Below are 12,919 nucleotides of genomic sequence, written 5' to 3' on the forward strand. Positions count from 1 at the left end.
CGCAGCGTCGACGGCATACCGTTGAGATCATCCATGATGCATATATCTGGATGTGCAGACTAGCTTGTGATTCGCTGAGAGCGTAAGACGTGCTAAGGAGCGTCCTTTCGCATGCGGCACATCTCAGTCGGATCACAGGCTAGCCTGCTTTGTCTCACCTACTTCTCGGTCTCTGCAGCGCACACGCGTTCATCATCGCATTGTACGTTGTCTATTCCAATATTGCTACACTAATGTTTGTGTTCCGTGTGGTTAGCCATGTTGTGGTGCTGGAATGTTGCTGGTCATGCAACCTGATTTGCGTGCCGTGGGGTGCATTGCTGAGCCATGCTGAGGAGGACTCTGGAGATGATTACTCATCAATGTGCCTCATCGGCTGCAAGTCGATAGCTGAAGGCTGGTGTATCCATATTGGTGTATCCAATATGCTTTCATGATGGTCGGCACTCATGGTGAACTACTCCTACCAGGCTGTGAGACTGGAGGCTGCTGGTGTGATGCTCGTTTATCGGCAGTATCCATGGGCCGCTGAAGTAGATACTAGTGCCGCGATATAGTCTGGTACGGCTCCTCATGTGCGAGGAAATATATTGTGTTGCAGATGGATGAAAGCGGTTGATAATCGGAGTTGTTTGCCATTTCATTTCTGCCAATATGGTGGATGCATTTGCTCAGCATGCCTGCATCAAATAGTCCCTCCGTCGCGTCAATCGCGGTCCGTCATTGCTTCTGTAAACATGAGTGTGCAGAACATGATGTAGTCGAGTAGGTAAAGGATTTTGGCCATCTATTCCCAGCTGCCAGCCTCCTCAGCCTTTTCACATGGTACTGATGCACGCAAAAGCAGGTATTCTGAGACGTGTCCGCCACTGTGAACGGGCCGTGTATCCCTCGCCTTTCATGACTTAAATCCCTTCTTCAATGTAGCGTTTCGAGTACTTGGTCTGCTGTTCCGAGAGAGAAGTTGGAGGGATGCCCTTGGCAGAATGTGAGCAGTTGACACCTTCCGATACGCTTATCCGACTGATGAATACATTCAGGACGTTTGTGCGTGTGTTAAGGGGTCTTCGTTTCTCAGATTGTGTGCTCTGGATGATCAGTCTGGACTCTGATGTCACAAGATAGTAGGCCGAATCGAAACTCATAACCCCAGATGAGTAGTTGACAGCTATCCGATACGTTTACCGCTGACACTAATGAACACCGTCAGAACGTCCGTGTGAGTTCGCATCTCCCCTCCCGCGGACGATCCGACCGTACCCAAGAACGTCTTTGCGACTTTCTCTCCGATCAGCCAATAATCGACTATATTGTTCCGGCAAGAACCTGCGCGCTGACAGCGAACGTCTGTCGTACTAGGATCATCGTTATCGGGACTATATCGCGATCCCATCAGGGGTAGTGCGGATGGCTTCTCAGGTCCGCGGGCCTGTTATTTTGGTGACTTGGCTTACCTTCTCGGTGTGCAGGTGATGCGAAGTTGCGAGTCGGACCGTTGATGTGTTAAGTCCGAGGATGAGGAGGCTCAGAGATGCTTACACTGTCTTTGGTGCGCGCATCATTGCTTATTAGAAGCAAGTTAATCTATTGCTCCATATTACTCATTTTGTCTGGACACTGGCTGCGTAGAGAAAATCGCGAAGTCACTGTCTAGCCAGCTGGGTTACATGACTACTCTGCTCAGCATACGTACATCGGAGAAGTCGCGTTCGGACATCGGGCATCCCCAGTATCGTCTCCCGTGGGCAGCCGAGACAATTCCTTCAACCTCCGCGGGAACGCTCCGGATATATTTGTCTGACGCCAGTGTCGCTTTCGACCATATCGCAAACGTGCAGACGGTTCTGACATGCTTCTGGCAGGTGTTGACTATTTGCGAGAATGTTCTCGATGCCTGGCCTGGCTCTTGCATGCATTCAAACTTGACTTCCGACGTCGGATAGAGGCTATTAGACGGCTTCGCGATTACATCGCTGTAATTTCTGGCAGTTCCGAGCTCTGATCTCCGCCCTTCCGGACCTCCTTCAAACTGGCAGGTGCGTAAATGAGCCATGGCTCGCTGTCTGCTGTATATATGCTGACGGATGCCGTTATGTCGCAGCGTGGAACAGCCATTGCATCTGATTTGCTCATGTCATCAGCATACAGGCTTTCAGGACGGAAGGGAAGTCTGTTGTTGCATCCATCGACATGCTGGGCTTGCTCCTCTTGGTTACATACCGGTCCCGGTGATCATGCGGGTCGGGGAGCCTCCCGCCCGCGAAATGTGACACTGGCTTCAGCGGCGCGGCACGCAGATGTCACCGCATTGGAAGTTGTTCCGTGACATCGGTGAGCCTCGAGCATTAGTTTTCAAGGATGTGTCCACTTACCTTGGCATTACATGCGGGGTTTCCGGATCTCGTCTTGCTCTGGCCTGACACGATGTTATGACGGGTCAGCGGAAATATTTTCGACTTCTTGTGCAGTCATGCTTGCATGTGCTGAAGGGCGCTCAACTGCCGGTGATACATTCCGACCGTGCGTCGGCACGGCTCCGAGTCCGCGCGCGATTTTTCCGCCTGTCGGATCCCAAGTGCATTCCACTTCGCTCTTTTTTAAATGCTTTCTGACGTCGCCTATCCATTCTATTGTTCAGCAGCATGCGTGGCTCGACAGCGGGCATCTCCAGCGTGTCATTGGATCGTTATCGGGACACCATCGCGATATTGAAGGAGCTTCGCGTCCGCGGGCCCTGTGCTCATTCTGATGGGCGATGAGCTGGCAGTCCGTGCTATGCGGGTGTTTTGACAGTGATACGGATTTAGCGGCCGAGTCGATGCATGAACGCGATGACACACAACAAATGATGTGTCAGTCGGTATGCTCTCGGGTGGAAAGGTTCCGCCCATATATATGACAGTAAGTTGTCACTATTCCGTTGAGTAAGATGACGGTTGGGTATTGAATATTAACTATTGACTGGGACCCATGAATCCGTCCGTACGACGATCTACCAGCGTCGTGATGTATTTTGCGCAGATCATGATCAAGAATGCTGGGTTGATATCGTCATGGTACGTATCGAGTTGTGCATGTTCTGAATTGGGGATGAATGGGCGTTGACGTATGTGCCTCAAGTTTGATCACCTTCAGATGTCTGCGTCTTTGTCGGAACGGTGCTGTGCATGTGAGTGGTGGCGTTGGGATCAAGTTATTTATCCAACATCCGCGGGGGGATCTTTGAAAAGAGAAGAGGAGTTTCTTGTTGTTTGCAGGCTTGTGATCTGGGATTCTAGGAATGTCGTTGTTTGCTTCAGGCTGTGCGCTAAATTCGGCCTAACGTGCACGACTATGGAGCTGGATCCAAATTATGTAATGCCACCGGCGGACAAAGTTGGGGCCACAGGCGTTGTCATTGCCGACGCGGATGCCGTGCGAAGACATCTCCTTGGCTTGCGTGGAAGTGCAGCGGCGGGTTGCCAGCGCTACCGATGTGCGGAGCCCGTCAGCGCTGATCCCCAAGACATTTCAAAGGACAGTGGGGACGAACAGAAGAGCGCTCGATCTTCGTGCTGCGCAAGGACCGAACATGGGTCGGACACGTTGGCGGCGACATCCAAGATGCAGTCGTCGCGATAGGCGCGACAGAGCACGGACGCGTCCAGGCAAGTCCGTCGACAGCAAGTCAAATTGATGCGCTCTTTGGTCTCCGGGACGTCAGTGATCGTGGCGCGTGCTGGATTGCTTTGTCGTCGGTCAACATTTCCATCGGAGACGCCTCCTCGACGGACGTTGCGCTCTGCGGCTCGGACGAGAGGTGCGCGTATACGTGATCTTTACAGTTTTTTTGATGACTTTTCCCGAAGCGCGCACGGGCGAGCGGTGGCGTCGGTGATCTAGAACTATGGAATTGACCGTAGGAACGGCCAAACCAGGCGACCGGCGATCCGGCACAAAGATGAGAACCTCCCTGCCACTTTCGCCACGCCCTCCTGCCATTTCCAGCAGCACTCCTGCCATATCTGGAGATACTTCGTGTTCTTCACGGACCCGTGATGTGCGCTCTCGCGCATGGCCGCAGACAGGCCGTCCTCGACACTCGACGCCAGAAGCGCCACGATGGGGCGTATATATACCAGCTCGCGACATGTTTTTCTCCAGCGTGCCCCCTTTCCTCTTTCTTCCACCACCCCGCCGTTCCGTACCCTCGCCGCGATAAGCAGGGTTTCTTGGTTTCCTGTCTTGGTCACTTTCTTCAGACAGCCCTGCTAACTCGCCCTTTATCGGAACGGAACCCACCCACGCCATCTCCTGTGCGCACGCAACTCACCGCACTCTCTCCGACACTTCACGATCATATCTCAATGGAATCCGCAATCACCATCAGCATTCTCGACTCCGAGACGCCTCTTCCCATCTCCAGAGCCCTCCTCACCGCCAGCCCCTCCACCTTACTCTCCGTCGCGATAACCACCTTCCTCGTCTACCTCGCAGCTTCTGCAGTCTACCAGTCCTTCTTTTCTCCCCTCGCTGCGCTCCCTGGTCCCTGGTATGCTGCCGTGTCTGACTTCTGGATCACCACGCACGTTGTCCGTCTACAGCAATGCAAGACCGTGCAATCTCTCTTTGAGCGTTATGGACCTGTCGTGCGAGTCGGCCCGAACAAAGTCGTCTTCTGTGATCTCACTGCCACCAAGAGCGTCTATTGCGTGCACAAGTTCGACAAGAGCACGTACTACAAGAGCCTTCTCACGTATGTCAAATGTCCACCGCTATATTGAGCTCCTCCATCTCACTTTCATGCGTTGCAGGAACAATAACGATCATGCGTAAGGTCTAATTAAGAGTTCCAGTGTATACGCTAACTTGACGTGCTAGCATGACCACGCTTCCGAACGCACAGCATGCTGTCCGTCGGAAGGCCTACGCTCCTCACTATACGACTTCCAATCTCGCTCTATTCCAACCTGAATTGCACGACTATTCTCTCAAGCTCGTGGATGTACGTCCTCCTCAATACCAAATCATCGTTGCTATCGATCCTCAAAGCTAGTGCTGATGTACCTTCTTTAGACCCTCTCCAGCATGTCGGCCAAGGCCTCCGTAGATTGTCTTGATCTATTCCGGCATCTCATGGTCGACGTCATTGGCACCACCATCTTCGGCTCTCGTGGAGGTTCCTTGGATAATTGGGCTCGTAATGTTCAGGATCCGCTTGCGACTGCGGTTTACGACTTCCCGAAGCGAGGCATTCTGGTAGGCAAAACTCCCGTACACTTTGCGCGAACTGACTGTCATGCGTGTATGTATCAACTCGTGCATGCGTCCTCGTGTATATTATCAGCGTAGCGCCGTTCCTACCTGGGCATGGAATTTCGTATGCCGAATTCCGAACGAGCGCTGGCGTCAAGTTTGTGATTCTGACAGGATCATGGCTCAGGTAGTTGACCATTTCCTTCTTCTCTTTCAGCGGTGATCTAACTGCCTGGTACCCATAGTTCGTCGGTGGACGTCTGTATGAGATGCGCGCGAAGATCCAAGCCGGTCCAGTAGTTGGCGAAGCTGATCCCGAAAAGATCCCTTTATTGCAGCGCATGCTGCGATACAGGATCTTCTCAACGAACGAAAGCATGCCGGATCGCGACATCATCTCGGAGGGGATGGGTCACCTGTATGTGTTGTGTAGTACACGATTATTTTTCGCCAACTGACAAAACGATCATGTAGCGTCGCGGGGGTGGACACTGCATCAACCACGTTCTCCTACCTGTTCTGGGAACTCAGCCGTCGCTCGGACGTCATGAAGCGGCTGCAAAGCGAGCTAGATGAAGCGATGCCCGATCGTAGAGTAATCCCAGACTGTTCTCTGCTCACTAAGCTGCCTTTCCTGAATGCGTTCATCAAAGAAGGTACGCCATAATAAATCGTTGCTACTCTCTGGCGTGTCTCATGTTATCTGGTAGGCCTTCGGCTATATGGGGCAGCCCCATCCCTCCTTGAGCGTGTCGTTGCCTCAACAACGGCATCAAATGTCGACGACTCGTTCGATCTCATGGGCTACGCTTTGCCTCCTGGAACGATCGTCTCCACTCAGTCTTGGAGCATGCACCGTGATGCAGATGTGTTCCCAAGCCCGGAAACATTCTTGCCCGAGAGATGGCTACCTATTGACGGTATCGAGGGAGAGGAAGAGAGACTCGGCAGGTATGTGGTCGGTACGAGGATGTCGCGATGGTCATCATCTGACAATAGTTCACCGCTGCATAGGATGAGCCAGTATATGATGCCATTCGGTGTTGGCACGCGGGTCTGTGGTGGGCAGAACCTCGCTCAGATGATGTTGCGCATTGTGCTCGCCGCAATCGCCAGTAACTTCGACATCTCTGCGAACGCATCGGAAACGAACGAAATGACTATGGAGATGCGTGACGCCTTCGTAAGTCGACACCAATCACTCTCTTCGTCTTTTGATGCACGACATCGTCTCTACACAGGTCCTATTCCCAGCTTCCAAAGAGTGCAAGCTGGTTTTCACCGCTCGCAAGTAATAATTGGCATCGTCTGCCATGCGCTCTACTATGATACCTTTTACACTAAAGCTTTGGTACCGAATCCAGCAATCTCCTTCTTGGTACGCGTATCCTAATTGTTATCCTGATGCTCTTCGCTCTGCGTCGCTGTGCGTTTATTGTTATCAATAATCCTCCCTGTTATCGTCATTGTCGTAGATGTTGTCCTGTGTATGCTTTGTATAGTTCGAGCGCATTGCAACCCTTTACGTGGAAAGGAAGAGCTTCCTAGATGCAAGATGAAGATGGATGCTCCGGGCAGGAAGCAAGGGAGGACAAAGGGAGATCGAGTCTTTACTGTACGTAATTGACATGTCATTACCGTTGATTATCATGCAATGCGATACCTGCCACAAGATATGAATGTTGAGAATGTTATCTTCAAAATGAACTCAGGGCCGGCCACAGCGATAATCTTCAACCGCGCACACCACATGGCGCACCTCTGCCCGAGAATGTGCACATCGCCTTGAGAATCGCTACATTACAGGAACGTTAGAAGAATTCAGCCGATAGCCGTTCTATGATAGCCGAGACGCAATTGAACGGTGTACTCGTCATCAAACAAGCTCGCAAATGCTAAGCCCTTCCGGGATGCATTTAGATCTATTCAAGTCAATCATCAAAGATCCCAGGTGAGAGCCAGTTGATAGTATATCACCTCCAAGTCTTTTGTGACTGCTTATTCTCAGATGAGCTAGCAGAAGGTGAGTCTTAACCTGGGACCGTAAATGGACCACACGCCGAAGCGACCAGCGAGTCATGCCGGCAGCGATCACCGCTCGGCGCTCTTAGTCGGCTGGTGGGGATGGCTCCGGACCCGTCGAGGAAGCCGTCCCAGGGAAGATATTAGGACTATCACTTGGGGCTTGTGGACGTGGAAACGTACATGAAGTCTGTGCCCTATAGTGATACAGCGTCTGGGATATGAACGGCGCGTGGGGTTTGTTATGCCTTGCGTTATGTCTTGGTGCGATGAGTTGATGTCGTTTCTCCTTGTAGCTGTTCTTGTCGAGATTGAATGCCTCTGCTCGTTCCGCCGCATGGTGATGACTCAGTATCAAGTAACGCTGAGAATAATTATTACTGACCACTTCGCACCGTGAGGGCGCTTGGCTGAAACCGCGGTGGATTCCGCCTTGTTTCGAATTCGATGCAAGTTAATATTGCAGAGTCGATGTAGCACAGGCTCGCTAGCTAGCACCAGGGATTCAGATGTGAATAATGTACACGCAACCGGGATTGTAGTTGTGAATGAAAAGTTGATGGTTGGCGACGATCGATCAGAGTTCGGGACGCGTGCGGTCTCCGGCGGTTCAGCGCTTACTCCGGCCACTCCAACGCTCGCCCAAAAGCGAGACGTACCGCAGGGCCAGCATTATATACTCCCTCTGCATCTCGCCGTATAGCTGGCCTATATTTTCGTCTCAACTTCTGCTATGAGCGACTCCTTCGCTGAGCTCTGGAATTCGACTGGAGCATCCAAGCCCGCGGAGCCTCCGCGCAAGCTCGGCTCCCTCGCAGGCGCATCGCCAGTTACTGCAAAGCCGCAGCATGATGCCTTTACGATGCTAGCGTCCGCAGGGTCGACCCGCTCGAATACCCCGATGGCGACCGGCGGGTCGATGAAGTCCTCACTATCGCTCAGAGCTAACGTGTCTTCGTCCAGCCTGTCCGCTAAACCGGTTCAGAAGGCTGCTAGTGCGGGGAACGATGCGTTTAGCGGCTTGTTCAGGGACGCGCTCCCGCCTGGCTCGAATGCGGACAATACGAAGATGACGATTGCTGAGCGGGCGGCGCAGGCGGAGAGGGAGCGGAGGGAGCAGTTGCAACGACAGCAGCTGGTGGCTAAGCAGCAGGCTACTGCGTGGGCAGGGCTAGATTCGTTAGGAAATTCCTCGTCCGCAAGACCTGCGTCCGCTCTTACGCCCACACAGAGCAAGGGCGATGACTGGGCTTTCGACCTCGCACCCTCTACGTCGTCTGCGCCTAGCAAGCCCGCCGCTCCTCCGCAGGATAACTGGGGTCTGGAAGAATTCGTCTCTCAGCCAGCGTCGCCGAAGCCTACTCCCTTGCAGCAGTCACAGTCTTTGCTAGATCTGGACGAGTTCACGTCTCCGTCTGCTGTGCAAGCTTCTAGGCATTCGCCTGAGCCATTGCGGTCTAATACGCCAGGAGACTTTGACTTTGGTGAGCGGGAAGATGGGCTGCTCGATGACACTTCCGATACCGAGGATGACATACTCGGAGAGCTCGGTAAGCCTGTTACTGAGCGATCACAACCGGTATGCCCTCTCCGTTCAGTCGTGCTCCTCACTATTGAGATATGTGCATTTCTTCTCTCAGAGTCGGCCTGCCTCCATTACCGCCTCCGCTCAGTCTTCCAAATCAGGCCCACCATCTCGAGCCGTATCACCACCTCCACATATCCTCGGCCAGATCGTCGAAATGGGCTTCTCAATACAACAAGCTCGGATCGCACTTGCCGCAACAGATACGGGACTCGACGTGCAGGCAGCACTGGAGACACTACTTTCAAACGGAGCAGGGTCAGAGACTCCTCCTCCAGACCGACCGTCCCAGGGAAGACAGACTGCCCAGCGCGAACCTGGCTACGACCGCTATTACTCGTCTGACGAGGATCATCAAAGTCCTACCTCTGCAACGCCTGTACGCGGGCCTACCCGTTCTCGAACTCAACCGCGTAACGGCGCTCCGCCCTCCCGCACCCGCGAGCCTTCCAATCGCGCCGACGCCTCCCCTTCCGGCGGCCCAAGCGAGGCGCAACGCAACATACAAGAACAAGCAGACAAGCTGCTCGCTCAGGCAAGCGAGATTGGGATAAGCATGTTCAATCGCGCGAACGCATTTTGGAAGGAAGGCAAGGAGAAGGCGCTGCGCGCGTATGAGGAGCGCGCAGCTGTAGCAAGGACGGAGGCAGCGGCGAGCAGGAGTAGGCGACCGCGGTGGATGCAGGAAGTGGCGGATGGTGCGGAGCACGAGGAGGGGTGGGCGAACGGGGCGAGTGCTGGGTTCGAAGACAGTCATGAGCATGGAGAGGAGGTGCTCCCACCGAAGCCGAAGACGCGGACTCGTCGGTCTCCGCCGCGTGAGCAAGAGCCTCAGATGTCGAGGGCGGCTGCGTTCAAGGCGGGGAATCTCATTTCAGATGAGATGACAGCCGTATACAGCTCTCCATTCCGGCGGAAAACGCCTGCGCGCAGTCAGGTAGCAACACCCACCGAGCCTGTCGCCTCCTCGTCCGTGTCCATATTCACGGCTCCAGCCCCGCCACGCACGCCCTCCCCCATCCCGCTCATCACGCGCAAGACCGTTCCCGCGTCGCCCGCAGCCATCGCCGCCTCCGCGAAGCACAAAGCCGCGGGCACAGAGATGTTCAAGCTCGGGCGGTACGCAGAGGCCGAGACGCTCTACTCGCGCGCGATCGCCGCGCTGCCCGCGGCGCACCTCCTGCTCGTGCCTCTGTACAACAATCGCGCGCTCGCGCGGAACAAGATCGGCGACTATGCGGGCGCGATCGAGGATTGCTCGGCGGTGGTGGAGATTGTGGGCATGGGGTATAGGCCGGAGAGGGAGAGGAGGGTGGAGAGGGAGGAGGAGGGCGCGGGGGTGGATTTGGGCGAGGGGCTTGTGAAGGCGCTGTGGAGGAGGGCGGAGGCGTATGAGGGGCGGGAGAGGTGGGAGGAGGCGAGGAAGGATTGGGAGGCGGTTGCGGGGGTGGAGTTTGCGGGGAAGGTGAGGGTGGAGGCCGTCAAGGGTGTTGGGAGATGCAAGAAGATGTTGGCGGCCAACGCAAACGGGGATGCGCACGCTCCCGCGTCGACTGGCACAGCTGGATCGTCCGCATCTCGCTCGAATCCGAAACCCGCTCCTCATTTTGCAAAGCCGCCGCGAGTTTCTGTGCCCACTGAGGCGCTCAATAGGGTGCGCGAGGCGAACCGGGTGGCGGAGGCGGAGGACCAGGCGCGGCTCGATCTGAAGGACGTGGTGGATGCGAGGCTCGTGGCGTGGAAGAATGGGAAGGAGAGCAACATACGCGCTCTCATCGCCAGCCTGGACATGGTGCTGTGGCCAGAGCTTGAGTGGCAGAAGGTCGGGATGCACGAGCTGGTGACGCCGGCGCAGGTGAAGGTTAGGTATACGAAGGCGATCGCGAAGCTGCATCCGGATAAGGCGCGTGCGTTTAAAGTCCTCGTTTTTGTTGGTGATGCTGACTTTTGTCGTTTGTAGCTGAATGTGAATAATACGACGCTAGAGCAGAGGATGATTGCCAATGGGGTGTTTGGATCTTTGAATGACGCTTGGAACGCTTTCAAGCAATAGACAGACAATAATTTATACGCACTGATGATGTATTCCCACTGGAAGAGCTGTCTTGCATGTTCTTTGACTGGGTTAGACTTTGTATTCGAGGGTCCTGTTTGAACTAGGGAGTCTGCTTCGGGCATGGCTCGGGTATAGATTTCACTGATCGCACTCGACTTGGACTGCTCTCTCCTCTCTCTCTCCCATCCGCTCAATCGCTCGCTTATATTCTACCTATTGCGAGTTGAACGTTGAGCAAGGGCATCCATCCACCGCCATGGCATCTACAGAGAGTGCAAATGAATCTGCATCTCAACCCATAGCACCCGTGCAAGTCCTGTATTGCGGAGGTCAGTAAAGGCTCCCGCTTTTCTTTGGAAGCTGACTGTCTTGAGCTGCGATACAGTCTGCACGTTCCCTGTTGAGTACTGCGAATTTGGTTCGCATTTGACAAAGTGCAAGGAATGGCTCGAGAAGGAGCACCCGGATGTATACCCAAGGTATTACTCTGAAGGTGTGTACTCTTTGTCGCGCCCCGTTGCTTCTGTGAGGTGTTGATCACGTCTTTCTCTCCTCTTGTGGTATGCGCGCATTTGATCTGCTATCCGGTGCTGTGCAGAGGCCTTGCAAGCGAAACTGGGCACGCTCAGCTTGGAAGCGCAGTCTAAGATTGACAAGGATACGGCGAAGAAGGAGAAGAAGGCGGAGGCCAAGGCAAATGCGGAGAAGGAGAAGAAGATGGTGCGTCCCTGCTTGCAACGATCCGTTTCGACTTTTGAGATACTTTTCGCACTCGACAGAAATCACAAGTAAGTCAATGATTGAGTTGTAGGTGGAGTTGGGAGTGATGGATGGTCCGTTCTCAGGTCACGGTCAAACGAATAGAACGCAACAGACGGAAATATGTGACTGCGATACATGGATTGGAAGCGTTCGGTGCGTCTGCACAAGGCCGTGTTCTCATCTACACCGAGTCGACATGAACCTGCTTGTATCCCCCCTTCCCCTCCCCTATCCCTCCTTGATCACCTGCAGACGTCGATCTCAAGAAAGCCGCCAAGTTCTTCGCGCAAAAGTTCGCGACCGGTGCATCCGTCACGAAGAACACCCAGGGCTTCGACGAGATCGTCGTGCAGGGCGATGTATCGGTTGATATCGTCGAGATGATCGAGGAGGGCGTGGGGTTGCTGAAGGGCGTGCCGAAGGAGAACGTGGTTGAGGTGGAGGAGAAGAAGAAGTAGAGATGCGGTGAGTTTGGTGGTGCTGAAGGGCGGGAGGGTACCTTTGGTGTGAAGAAGCTTGGGGCGATGGTGTACGATTGGTGAGTGGCTTAGTGATGAGATTGGGTGATGCTGAAACATGTCATTGTGATAGGATGTATACTCAGCTTGTAATGACGCGATCAAATGGAGTTCAGTTAGTAGGAAATTGTACGTCGTTGCGCATCAAACTGCTCAAGACATGCGCCCCATGATCGCAGATCCGAGACTGCAATGTTACTTATCCGTCCTGAGGCTTTCTTGGGAACATTGCAGATGACGCCGTCACAATGTAGGGTGTGTAGGTGCTGCGGTCGGCGGGTCTTGACCTCCGTCTCATATGTGCACCAATCACGGGTGAACAAATCCGTTGAGGATGTGAGCGTCCCGCACTAATCGTTCCAATGATGCTCATTGGATTCGCACTTGGTACGTACTGGCCTCGACATGTACCTGCCGCATGCTTGACCGCCGTGGTCAGTGTCCTTCATTCGAGGCCTGCCACCGCCGTCTCAGGGTCCACACGATTCAGAGGCATCTAATGGAGCGATCGACCAGCGATGAGCTTCAAGTTGCCGTCGTCCTTGGGCTAAATCACTGCCCTAATAACGACTCCGCCTCATACGATCCCCTAAATGGCGTCGGCGGCACCCTCTACAACAGAGCTCGTACCACCCTGATACGCCAAAAACGAGTCTGTACCAGAACTTCGCGATCACCGTACCAGACTGCTATACGCGACTGCGTGGTGACTCTCACCCATTTGATGCTATCTGGGTGAGG

General features: G+C 54.1%; 4 protein-coding genes across 4 annotated transcripts; all 4 read left to right on the forward strand.

Annotated features, from left to right (window-relative positions):
• The first annotated feature begins 2,521 nt into the window (after positions 1-2,521).
• On the forward strand, positions 2,522-3,829 carry LAESUDRAFT_179335 (uncharacterized protein). The gene is made up of 4 exons (XM_040901466.1): positions 2,522-2,575; positions 2,639-2,901; positions 3,000-3,056; positions 3,121-3,829. The coding sequence occupies exons 2-4, from the start codon at positions 2,863-2,865 to the stop codon at positions 3,619-3,621; spliced, it is 597 nt and encodes a 198-aa protein (XP_040764194.1). The 5' UTR covers positions 2,522-2,575; positions 2,639-2,862; the 3' UTR covers positions 3,622-3,829.
• A 354-nt stretch (positions 3,830-4,183) lies between these two features.
• On the forward strand, positions 4,184-6,903 carry LAESUDRAFT_725892 (cytochrome P450). Its single transcript, XM_040908911.1, has 10 exons — positions 4,184-4,735; positions 4,794-4,811; positions 4,861-4,984; positions 5,056-5,238; positions 5,327-5,422; positions 5,481-5,653; positions 5,710-5,891; positions 5,946-6,186; positions 6,250-6,418; positions 6,477-6,903. Exons 1-10 carry the CDS (start codon positions 4,347-4,349, stop codon positions 6,528-6,530), a joined length of 1,629 nt encoding a protein of 542 aa, XP_040764195.1. The 5' UTR covers positions 4,184-4,346; the 3' UTR covers positions 6,531-6,903.
• A 933-nt stretch (positions 6,904-7,836) lies between these two features.
• Positions 7,837-11,025, forward strand: LAESUDRAFT_179031 (uncharacterized protein). Its single transcript, XM_040901465.1, has 3 exons — positions 7,837-8,836; positions 8,898-10,745; positions 10,803-11,025. The coding sequence occupies exons 1-3, from the start codon at positions 7,991-7,993 to the stop codon at positions 10,893-10,895; spliced, it is 2,787 nt and encodes a 928-aa protein (XP_040764196.1). The 5' UTR covers positions 7,837-7,990; the 3' UTR covers positions 10,896-11,025.
• Positions 11,026-11,154: 129 nt separating this feature from the next.
• On the forward strand, positions 11,155-12,118 carry LAESUDRAFT_759293 (eukaryotic translation initiation factor 1-like protein; the record flags this gene model as incomplete). Its single annotated transcript, XM_040912580.1, has 6 exons — positions 11,155-11,227; positions 11,284-11,391; positions 11,497-11,618; positions 11,678-11,686; positions 11,744-11,813; positions 11,913-12,118. 6 exons carry the CDS (start codon positions 11,155-11,157, stop codon positions 12,116-12,118), a joined length of 588 nt encoding a protein of 195 aa, XP_040764197.1.
• Positions 12,119-12,919: the final 801 nt, after the last annotated feature.

Source organism: Laetiporus sulphureus, assembly GCF_001632365.1.
Source record: "Laetiporus sulphureus 93-53 unplaced genomic scaffold LAESUscaffold_20, whole genome shotgun sequence".
In the NCBI taxonomy this organism is placed as follows: domain Eukaryota; kingdom Fungi; phylum Basidiomycota; class Agaricomycetes; order Polyporales; family Laetiporaceae; genus Laetiporus; species Laetiporus sulphureus.

What these genes read in the sequence shown, in the direction of transcription:
- LAESUDRAFT_179335 (XM_040901466.1), top strand. Translation starts at nt 2,863, where the DNA reads ATGCTCTCGGGTGGAAAGGTTCCGCCCATATATATGACA. An exon ending in TTCCGCCCATATATATGACA is followed by an intron (nt 2,902 to 2,999) that starts GTAAGTTGTCAC and finishes ACGATCTACCAG; the next exon opens with CGTCGTGATGTATTTTGCGC. An exon ending in GCTGGGTTGATATCGTCATG is followed by an intron (nt 3,057 to 3,120) that starts GTACGTATCGAG and finishes ATGTGCCTCAAG; the next exon opens with TTTGATCACCTTCAGATGTC.
- LAESUDRAFT_725892 (XM_040908911.1), top strand. Translation starts at nt 4,347, where the DNA reads ATGGAATCCGCAATCACCATCAGCATTCTCGACTCCGAGACGCCTCTT. An exon ending in CTGACAGGATCATGGCTCAG is followed by an intron (nt 5,423 to 5,480) that starts GTAGTTGACCAT and finishes TGGTACCCATAG; the next exon opens with TTCGTCGGTGGACGTCTGTA. An exon ending in TCGGAGGGGATGGGTCACCT is followed by an intron (nt 5,654 to 5,709) that starts GTATGTGTTGTG and finishes ACGATCATGTAG; the next exon opens with CGTCGCGGGGGTGGACACTG.
- LAESUDRAFT_179031 (XM_040901465.1), top strand. Translation starts at nt 7,991, where the DNA reads ATGAGCGACTCCTTCGCTGAGCTCTGGAATTCGACTGGAGCATCCAAG. An exon ending in TTACTGAGCGATCACAACCG is followed by an intron (nt 8,837 to 8,897) that starts GTATGCCCTCTC and finishes TTCTTCTCTCAG; the next exon opens with AGTCGGCCTGCCTCCATTAC. An exon ending in CGAAGCTGCATCCGGATAAG is followed by an intron (nt 10,746 to 10,802) that starts GCGCGTGCGTTT and finishes TGTCGTTTGTAG; the next exon opens with CTGAATGTGAATAATACGAC.